Source organism: Halyomorpha halys, unplaced genomic scaffold (assembly GCF_000696795.3).
Source record: "Halyomorpha halys isolate HHAL.00 unplaced genomic scaffold, Hhal_1.1 Scaffold1051.1, whole genome shotgun sequence".
Taxonomy (NCBI): domain Eukaryota; kingdom Metazoa; phylum Arthropoda; class Insecta; order Hemiptera; family Pentatomidae; genus Halyomorpha; species Halyomorpha halys.
In genome coordinates this window covers 126,447-138,198 of record NW_027108957.1, presented here as the reverse complement: position 1 = coordinate 138,198, position 11,752 = coordinate 126,447, and the positions used below count along the sequence as shown (strand labels likewise).

The 11,752-nt window shown below is 32.4% G+C and overlaps 1 protein-coding gene across 1 annotated transcript in view; it reads right to left on the bottom strand.

Moving 5' to 3' along the window:
• The window catches only part of LOC106688088 (uncharacterized), a 14,822-nt gene extending 14,238 nt beyond the window's left edge, over positions 1–584 (bottom strand). Inside the window, exon 1 of the mRNA XM_014432381.3 lies at positions 383–584. Within this exon, the coding sequence (XP_014287867.1) occupies positions 383–447 (65 nt within the window). The 5' untranslated portion in view covers positions 448–584. The remainder of the gene's footprint in view (positions 1–382) is intronic.
• Between the last annotated feature and the right edge of the window lie 11,168 nt (positions 585–11,752).

Here is an 11,752-nt window from a genome sequence, read left to right as displayed (position 1 = left end):
AGAGAGAGAGAGAGAGAGAGAGAGAGAGAGAGAGAGAGAGAGAGAGAGAGAGAGAGAGAGAGATTTTTCAACAGTTTGTAAGAACTGTTATTTTGAGTCAACGAATGGTTGATTAACGTTTGGAAAAAATAATAAAAAACGACCTCAAACTCGTTCTTTAACCATAAAAATCTATGCCCACTTGATAGTCTTGTTTACGTAGGAAGTTCAGCCATTATATTTGCTCACAATATTACTTGATTTGATGAGAATTATCTTCTTCTGAATCATATGTTGATAACAGCTTAATAGGTTTAATCATACCATTAAGATATTAATTAATCAATTAGAGACAGATTACACTAAGAATATACATATATAACTTCATATCAAGGATACTCACGTAAATAGTGAAATAGTGAATAAAAGTGGAACAAAGTTCAAGTGCATTACTTTTCGAAAAAGCATCTATATCAACATTTTGGCTTAGGTTAACCTTCAACGAGTTAGAGCGACTAGTTATCATGTTTTATCTACTTCATTATTTATGTGTAATGTTACTAGGTATGTAATTGCAATAATGTAAAGGTTATTAACAGATGCTTGGATTATGAAGCAATTATCATTTAGATTTTTAATGATGTTTTATAACATTGTGATTTTTTTATAACTGGTTACTGAAAAAGGTGGTCGTTTCTTTTATTTATTCCAAACATTAATAAATTCTCGTAAACAAAAAATATTCATAATTCTGTTCTGAAAAATTGTTATTTGCTAACATTATTTTAAATAAATTATAATTTTCTATCAATAATTTGAAGCATATACTCAAAATGATGTCTTTTTTTTTTTTTTTTTTGCATAACGACTTACCTCTCGGGAACATTCCTTATATCATTATATCCATACTAGAATATATAAGCTGATTGCTTAGCAATAGTTGATATTAAAAAATATATATAAATAGAAAAAAATCTATAACAGTAAGTAACATTAATTGATGTGATAAATATGATGATATATGAGTTTTACATATTCGTACATATCTTTTTTCTTTAGTTAATTAAATATTTCCGGAATGTGAGGGTTATTATCGTTTAATAAAGTTGCCAAATGATATGGTAATCTGCTGTCTATCAAATGCCTGCATGTGTTTGACAGTTAGTGGTACGGTACACTGTCTACATCTTGGACTAGATATTCCTGACAGTAAGTTCTTGGGTTAGTCCAGTGTATCCAATTCGTTGTCTAGTCTTAATTTATATTCTGTTATGTTGGTCCAAGTTTCCTGCCATTGAATAAATGTTTGTATTGTCCTCAGAGGATAAAGTTCACAATCAACAAAACAGCTAACGTAGTAGAGGTTGTTATTAAACAAAACAGAAAATTACCTTCACTATGTTTGTAAAACAATTTTAACGTAAGACCGAACTTACAACGACACTAGTGGCGAACTGCGGAACGAAATGAAAATTACAGTTGCTATTTTTCGAACAACAGTTTATTCGTTTTGAAATAACCGTTATATAGTAAATAACGTTTGTCGTTTTTTACTCCCACTGTTTAAGTAAGGCGCCCTCCTACTTCTGAATAGAAATTCATGATGCCAGTGGCAAAGATATGTGGTAGGAAGTCTGGGCAGCCATCTTGGTCCCCAAAAACAAAGGGGTTAGTACCAGTAAAGAAGCCATCGTGACCTGTACCGGAGAAGAAGAGGACAGAACTCTTCAATAAGGTAATGATGAGGGAGTAAACCTTAGACTAAGGCGAGAGAGGCGGCGGTGGCAAGAGGATGATAAGAGAGAACGAACCCTCCTTCCATACTCACATTCACATCAGAACCAACCATCAAGCTCCATATAATCAACCAAGTAAACTATAATACTTTCATCAATTAATGTAATAAAACCATATTTACAACTAACCAACTAACATACATTGTAATCACTTTGCTCAAACTCCACAGCTAATTGTGTCAGAAATTTTTTAAGAGAATAGATGTTATTTCATTTTAAAACCATTATATCAATTTATTTAAATACAGTCCACTCCATCAATACTAGTAAATTATCAGTAATATCTTTATTTAAATCAGCTTACCAGTATAATAATTAATATGGGTAATATCCCCCAATTTTTACTCCGGGGAATACCTAAATTAAACACACACCCCTAAGAGACATTGAACAAGATCCTTACTGTTTGATATCTAATTTATAATAAGTGTCTGTCGGACTGATTCATCATGATTCAAGTCAGTCATGTAAGTTGAATAATTCCTGTCATTCAAGTATTTTTTTAAAATAAATTTTTGGTTACAGTTACGTATTTACATATCTACAATATTCAATATATTCTACTTTAGTCATTGATAAAAAAAAATCTTATAGTTTATATTTATCCATTTCATATTATCCAATAATGATTATAAGATATGGTTCATTATTTCATAAACTGAAGGTACTTTAGTAGAAATGTTTTATTTTTAATTCGTCATTTAAGCCCTATTGTCCTATTCAATGAGGATAACACAAATTTTACTTGCTATAAAAATTCATATTTTAGGGTTCCCCGAGATAAAAATAAAGAACATCTCTTAAGAGAATGCAATAGTTTAGCAAAAGATAACCGTGTAATCGAAGCGATCAAAAGAAATCAGGCGGTCTCTGCTAATTCCCTTTGGAACTCATGTATCTATTTTTTATTATTTCGCTATTTATTGTATTTCAAATTCTTCAATTATTTGTGTTCATCTATTGTTTATAACAATGGGGACAAGTTTTTTTATTTCAAATATGCAAAATTAGAGGTACTTAAGAGAAAGGATTTTTAAAAATTCGTTATTTAAGCCCTGTTTGAATATTTTTTTTTAACTCATTGTTATTTATAACTGTATACATCAAGTAAATTTGCTGTAAGTGATATTATGACGTGATACAAACATGTGGAGAATCTACCCATTGATAGAACTCCAAAAAAATTTCTAGAGGAGAAGATATCGAGGCCATCTTCTTTTCAGACGCCTAGGAGGATTATTAGGTTATGAAGGAGAAGCCAGATTAGAAACGAGTTGGTTTGGGTGGTTGGGAAGTTTATCATGGAAGGATTGGTATCTGATTCTGGCCAAATCGGCAACATATGGAACATTGAGGTCCTGATGTATGATTTGATTTGTGACAAAGGAAGGAGGATTAAGGATTTTGGACTGTAAGAATTGGATTCGGAAGGAATTCGGTGGTTTAGTGGAGCCCCACAGCTCAACTCCGTATGTCCAGATAGGCTTTATAAGTCATGTAGATCAGTCTTTTGCAATGGATTTGTAGTTTGGACCGGTTGTCTAGTAAATGTTATAATAGTCGGAATCGACGAGCAGTTTCCTGTCTTTTTAGTCTTGCATGAGGATTCCATGTCAGTCATTTGTCCAGATGTAGTCCAAGGTAACGGATCTGTTCTACAGGAGTAAGGGCAACATTATTGAAGTATACTGTAGGGCAGTCAGTAGGTTTACGAAGTAGGGTAAAGATAATTTGATGGGGTTTGTTGGAATTCATTTTAATCCTCCAATTACGACACCATTCTTCGAGGACTGTGATATGGTAATATAGGGAACTTCCAAATATGCATAGAAAATTCGAATTCGAAATTTTTCATGGCGGAGTTCTTTACCTTATTATATGTTTTATACATAGATAAGTGAAAGTAACAATAAATCTCTCTCAATATATATAAGGGAATCTTTGTCGATAATAAACTTTTGGATTACTGGACTGATTTAGGTGCATTTTTTTTCAAAATGTTCCCTTTCGCCGTGAAAAGGTTTAAAGCTACTAAATTTCCCGAATTCTCTGGTAGAAAACAATTATGAACAAAATTAAATGTTTTTGGTTCGTAGCTCAGAAAGTATGCGATTTATTCAAGTTTATTGTACACCAATCGATTCCTCTCTTTCCGTACAATATTTAAAAAGTAGTACTGATTCATTCAAGCTACATTATACTTACAAAAAATTAGAAAAACATTAGGTAGCTTGGGGTAAAGTAGGACACTTTTTTTTTTATGGAAATACATTTCTTATGTGTTTTTAGTGTAATCTCAAACTACCATATAACATTTTTATAAGAAATTAAAAATTAGTAAAATCTCACCTTAATTAATATCTAGTATTTTTCTTCCAGTGACTATTATTCATATAATCGTTCACAATTCTTCACTTAATCCGATTCCTATGTTAATGTAACGTTGGAATTCTGAATGTCTAGTCTTTCAGTCTACATCAACTAAATTTAATGTCCTTATAAGGGCGAAATATGGGTTTCAAATAGGGAAAAATAAATCACACTTTTAGTTGTATATCTCCGGTTCTGTATGGTGTAGGTTGGTCGAGTTGTGTTGAAGTTATTTATATTTTATTTTTATTTTTAAAAAGCAATCAAAGGCCGATGTAGGGTGAGAATTTAGGATTAAAAATTTTTATTTTCAGATTTTTTTCGAAAATTCGTATTTAAGAATTTCTTGAGGTGCTGAAAACGAAAATCAACTTTATTTCACTCCTAAAAAATCTTTTACCACAATTTCATAGGTCAGTCGTTCCAAATTGTTTCAATATAGTACTAATATTGAAGTACAATTAGGGTTATTATTTAAAAAATATTCATATTTTATGTAATATATACATGAGAATATCATAGTTAATTGAATTGCATGAAACAAAAAAACTAAATTGGAAGGTTTAAAGATAATTAAATCCCCAAATTCTCAAGTACAAAAAAAGTATAATTTTAATATAAATTTCTGTTTTACTCCTTATAGCATGTATTGTCTCAATTTATGTTACCAAACCATATAACAAAGATTTTTTAAATGTTTAATTTTAACTAAATAAAATAATTTATATCAAACTATCAATTATGTTCACTAAATCTATATTCATCCTCAAATATAACAATAGCGACATTGCCGGGTCAGCAAGTTAATTATATATATAAATAAAAATCCAAATTTTTTTCGCATATAACTAAGGTTATGTCTTATATTTAATTATAATTAAAAAACAAAACAATAGATATTGTCATAGATTATAAAAAAAGAGTAATAAGTTTAAAAAGAGATAAATATAAAAAGTTATTAGTATAGAAAATTATTAATGTAAAAATAATATATAAAAAAATATATATGATACGGGCAAAAATGCTGTGCCGTATATGCCCTTTGCCGAGTTATCCCTGCTTTCATCCGTTAACATAAGATCCGATGGTGGATGATTCCTATGGAGTTAAGTATTGATTTATTAATTTACAAAAATTGTCTATAATAATAATGAAACGGACTCAATTATTTGGATTCCCTGAGCAGTATTTAGAGAAGTGTGTTTTATGAAGTTAAAACGTGAGAATAAAAAGCCTGCTTGCCGTTACCAGGCTTAGTTTAGTAAGACATTGTTAAGGACTTCTCGCTAATTCAAGGGGGGTCTTTGACGGTGGCAAGAAACGGCGACGCTTGCCAAAAACGGGCGTCTTCTCATTAGCTACAGTTAGCGCTGCATAGAATCAACATTAAAAGGTTTTGTAGGCTGTTGGGGGGTCACCCACTGGAATAATTAATCAGTTACCTGCCAGAGCTCTACTGCGCTAGTGTAATACGGGGGGGGGGGAGGCTATGGTATAATATTAATGAAGGCATCCTTTCAAAACGGTTAATGGCTGTGAAGAATTTGTTCAATATGACTTCTGTTCGTACAGGTCATCTTAAACGCGGGGGTTGGGGTGTATACATTAACAAGGATAAAGAAAACTGTGTGTTAAGAGTTATGTGTCTAATTAATAATTTTTATTTATTTATTTAATGTGATTTACATCTGTACAAGTAATCAATACAATAAGTATATATTCTATGTTTCATATACACTTAAAAATCTTGGGAAGGAACCACCCATTGGTGGTACTTCAAGCATTAATTTAAATTAGAAGGTCCCGTGACCATATTCTTTTCAGACGCCTCGGAGGATTATTAGGGATTGTTAAGAATGAAAGATCAAGAATTAATGGGTTAGGATGGGTAACGAGTTTGGAATGGAAAGACGCATATCTGTTTTGGGCCAAATCTGCAACGAATGGGATGTTAAGGTCTTTGTGGATGAGTTTATTTGCAATAAGGAGCATCAAGGATTTTACGTAGGATTTTGGATTGTAAGGATTGGATGCGGAAGGAATTTGATGGCTTGGTAGAGCCCCAGAGCTCAATTCCATGTGTCCAAATTGGTCTGATTATCGTAGTGTATACTAATTTTTTGTAGTGAATGGGAAGTTAGAGCGTTTGTCAGGTAAGTGTTGTAGCAATCGGAATCTACGAGCAGTTTCTTGTTGTTTCAGTCTTGTGTGGATTTCAAGTCCGGGATTTACGCCCTCGCCGAGTCGGACCTTCCCAGTTTGATAGAAGAAGATAATTATCCCTTCTTCAAGGAGTTCATTTACGGGTGGAAGGAGGTGGTGGGCCCCACTCATTACACGATGGGAAGGACTTGACCGCCCAACATCGGCGAGCCACCAGAAGACGAGGAAGCTAACCCGGATTGAGACCAGGAGGGCTGGACCAGCCTGGAAACTGCAGGAGGCACCCAGAGGGATGCAGTGGAGGCACCACAGTTAATTAAATTAAAATTGGTGATCCTAGGGAGTAGTGGCATGCACTACCCCACTGCTCCCGCACCCCGTATGCCAGAGATGGCAAGGGAGGGGGATAAAAAAAAAAAAAAAAAAAAAAAAAAAAAAAGGATTTCAAGTAAGTCTCTTGTCAAGATGGAGTACTAAGTATCGAATCTGTTCAACAGGCGTTAGTGGAATGTTTAGAATGGATACTGTAGGACAGTAGGATAAAGGTTTACGATGGAGAGTAAAGGTGATCTGATGGGATTTGTCAGGATTTATTTTGATTCTGCAGTGCTGACACCATTCTTCAATAGATGTAATGTGTGTCTGTAGTGTTTGTGATGCATTAGTTGGGTCGTTGTTTACAAACAGTATACATGTGTCATTAACGTATGTTGTTAGGACTGTGTTAGGGTGGGTTGGGATGTCAGCTGTATAATACGTATAAAGAAAGGGACCTAAGATACTACCTTGAGGAACACCGGCGGACTGAGAAAAGAGTGAGGAGTAGGCTAGGTTATGATTTACTTTATAGGTTTTATAAGAGAGGTAGGAATTAATAATTTAAAAATTATAAATAAATATACGCCTACCGGTAATATATGCTACGGTAAACCGGTATGCCCCGATATTCTTGACTGAAAACACACATCAATTATATTTTAAAAGTTCTGGAGATGCCGGGTTTCCGCTTACCGTAGAAAAAGAGATGATAAAAATGTTTATCGGTACCGAAAGTGGCAGGAATTTGAGGAATGTTATGTATCTAATCTCGATACTTCAAATGTTTCTGATCTTGGCGGAAGATTGACCGCAGTCAGACATAGGGTAAAGGAATCTGAAAATTTTGAAAAATGTGTGATCCAGTTTTTCTTTGTAGGCATGTTTTTGCGCAGTAGAAACAATAAGTCATATTTGAACGATAATTTTGATTTGGTATCAGTGCGGTCGATTTTCCGGTATAGAAAGGAATTACTCAATTTAAGTGTGTGTAACCGTGAATACATGATAGTACAGATAAAGATATTTTTCACTTCCTGGGGATCTGTCTTAAGTATAATGAAATTTGAATGAAATAGTTTGGGCAGCGAACCTGCTTTCAAAAACAATTATTCAGTTTGTTGAAATGTTCTAGATAGAGAGCTCTTTGCAACTATGTACAATGGGCTACACTGAAAAGATCTCAGTTGGTTAATATTTGAGAAATTAATTCCATACCACAGTTTGTTACTATTGCTTTGTTTGTTTAAACAAAAATACTGTATTGTTATTTTAAATTATTGAGTGGTTAAAAGCATTGGTTTAAAATTATATAACGGTTTATTTTTTAAGGCTTTGTTATTTAAATGTTTTGTAGTAGTTAAATGTTATGTAGTTAAAAATGCACTAAGGCTTCGACCGGCGGATGTTTTTCCACTGTCCATGTGCTTTTTAATGGAACCATTTTTTAAATATACATTTAAAAAAACAATAATTATAAAGATCACCGTATAAATTCAAATTAAAGAATATGCTTTTGCTGTTTTATTTAAATACACAGATATTGATCAAATAAAATAACACTTACCCTGATGCAGGTCGGGTATTTTGAGGTTCTGCACTGTTAATGTTTGTCGTGTTTTACTGGAAAATTGTATTCTGTATGGAATAGGATCGGAGAAGGTAGGTTAGCATTTTATACCTGTTTCATAGCTCCTAGAATGCGGTTTAGGTTATTCCGGGATGTGTGATATGTACACTCAGGGATTTCCAGCGCCTCCTTTTGCATCAAATGAAATTCTGTCAGAATCTCAAGTATTCCTAATGTTTTTATGGGATTTTTTGAATAATTATAAACCACTACAGAACCTCAAAATAGAATTACGGAGTCAAAAGTTTGTATGCGAATTCAGTTGGTGTTTGAGAAGTGCTTTTTGGTGGTATCAACTTTTTCTCCTCTACCCTTGTAATTTTTTTTCATAGACGTTAAGGTTACGCGGAACTTCATAACACTTTTAAATCGAGTCTCTGTCGTTAAAAAAGGTGCTTTTTGGGGGTCTAAACATTTTGTCCACATTTTTAAAGTTTTTTGCGCACCTCCAAATTTTTTTAAAGGCTAAAATATGATATAAATGATTTAGTCTTAGAGTAGCACGTTTTGGCTGCTTCAATTTTTATTTCAATGGCATCTTTTTCCAGCATTTTTTCGCAGTGTATGCTCTTCCCAGCTCCTCCAAATTTAGTTAGAGGGTTAGCGGTTAGCAATTTAATGTGAATTGATTTGATGTTAGAGAAGCGCTTTTTTAATGGCATCAGCGTTTCTCCGCCATTTCATCCACAGTTTTTGAAGTTTATAAACGTTTTTTTGCACCTCTACAACTCCTTAAAGTTGATTTAGAGAATTAGAAATTTATGTGTTTATTGAGTTCATTATTGTTCGAGAAGGGTTTTTTTTTTTTTTTTTTTTGCGATCTCTACTCATCTAAACCTTCCCTCACTCCTACAGATTTCTCCCATTTCTTTTTCGTGGATTTTTAGATTATGGTATATTCCTTAGTCCATTTAAATGGAGTTAAGGGGGTGAACCTTTAGCTAAAGTAATTTGATTTTAGAAAGTGCCTTTTGGGGGGCTTCTACTTTTTATCTCTTAGCTGTCATTTTGTTCACATTTTTTAGTAGTTTTTATTGTTTTTCGTACCTCAATATTTAGTCAATGGGTTAAATGTTCAATTTGAATTGAGTTGGTGCAATAGAAGTGCATTTTGTGGTGGCCTTAACATTTCCCCCCAATCCGTAGTTTTTGGCGTTTTAAAAGCTTTTTCACACTTCCACAGCTCTTTCAAATTGAATTAAGAGAGTAAAAAATTTTTATGTGAGTTCCGGTTAGTGCTTTTTAGCAGCCGGATTTATATTCCGCGGATTTTAACATTATGCACATCTTGAGCGCCTTTAAATGAAGTTAAATGGTTGAACATTCAGATGGGTTGATTCAGTTTTAGGAGGTATCTACTTACTTTATTCGGGGTCTCTACTTTTGTCTTACATACCTGCCATTTTGTCCTCCGTTTTTTGCATATTTTTTGAGAATTTAGCCATTTCTTATCACGCCCCCGTTTTTTTCCCCGCATAGTTTGAAGTTTATTCTAAACTCAGCAGATCCTTTGAAATGGAGTTAGAGAGTTGAAAACGTGAATTGAATTTTTATTACTCAAGTATATTTGGGTACTCGTAACATTTTCTCCCATGGAGATGATACCTCGGTTTTTAAGAATTAATAAAATTAATAATATGTATTTAAATGAAAATACGTCTTATTTTTCTTCAGTATATAATTATATACTCTTATTTTAATTTGATCCTATAAAATACACTAAATTATTGATTTTTCAAAAATATATATTTTCAAACAATATATTTCAAGAAGATAGTTTTATTTTTTCTGGGATAGTAAGGGACTATCGACTAACTGTCCCCCCTCCTCAGCAGTTCAATGAACGATGGGTCAGTAGATTGATATTGACAGTTGTAATTTCCTCTCTATTTGAAAGCTGAAAATACTAAAATATTCATCAATGCTGAAATACTTATAATTAAAAAAAGTAATATCTACTAAAACGATAATTGAGTTAAATCCGTTAAATGATAATTATGACAAAAACCTACGATAACAAGTAGATAATTTTATGTATGTATTAATCGATAATTTTACAATATGTTTTATTTTTCTTCATTTAACGTGTAATTTGTGAAAATTAAATGTTTAACTTTTTTTAATCGACTTCTAGTTTCAAGAAAAATCTGGTGATACCTAAAAACCTACTTACGCTCCTAAGTTGTGTGTAGATTGGCGGGTTGTGTTAAAGGTTATCACTATTTTTGTGATTTTCAAAAAGAAAAAAATCTAACGAACTGTGAAGAAGAGAATTTTAATTTTTCAGTTGCTACAAAAATTCGTATTTTTTCGAGTTTTAAGTTTCTATAAGTGGGAATAACATGAATTAAAAAAAAAACTAAAAAAAAAAAAAAAAAAAAAAAAAGTTTCTGATAATCTGACGAGCTGACCAGGTGAAATTTTCTGTTAAGATTGAATATTTCTATTTTTCCTTTGGTTATTCATAAAATTCTTTGATATCTATCTATTGTTTATTATTGCTGACCCATCCGTACCTCAGGTCTTTCCCATCTGGGAACTTTAGCGGCGCTGGTTCGAATCCGGCCTGGGCGTTGCCTTTTTTCATTGAGTGACGGTCCCACAAAATGAAAAACTTGACCTCCATCATGATAAGAATAGATTGATCACCTGTAGATACCTAACCCTCCGGATGTAAGAAATGACCATAAAAAAAAAAATAAAAAAAAAGTTAATTATTGCTGACGTTGAGTATTGTTTAATTTTTCTCAATCAAACAAAAAGCTAATGAGAAGATGGTTGGGGATGCGGTTAGTGAAGAATAAAAATCAGAATACACTTATTTTTATTTTTTCAAATAAACAAAATTAAACGTGCTTTAGAGAAAGTTTTATTAAAAATTCGTTATTCCTACCCTGTTAAACTATTTCAATGAGGGTAAGAACCAGCTGAAATTAAAGACCATTAAATTGTACATTGACATAGTGACTTAATCGAAAACGATTTTGATTAAACTTGGCATGCTAATGAACTATTAGATAGTTTTTAATTTCAGCTGGGTTTTGTCCTCTTTGAAATAGTCTGTCAGGGCTTAAATGTTGATTTTTTTTTAATCTTCCTCTAAACAACTTTAAAACTCTGCTTATTCGAAAAAATAAACAATTCTCATTATTTGAAATAATAAAAAAGTAATAAATACAAAATATTAAAGAATTTTATGAATAACTAAAATATGAAAAATAAAAATATCTTCGAGACATAATTGATCGCTCCAAATTGCATTACGACCTCCTTTAAGTCGGATTTTATTTTATATCTTTTATAAACGGTTTTTATAGTTGAATAAACAGTACTTCATAAGACAATGGAGTAAAATCAATTGAAATTAAGTTTTAACAACTTGCAAACTTTCAATTATTCGTTAGCTATTTGCACAAGACAATCGACCCCCAACTTGGCCAAGTCCTACATTCCAAGAAACAAAGTGAACTTGAGGACAAAGTGAAGCTGTTTATTGGGT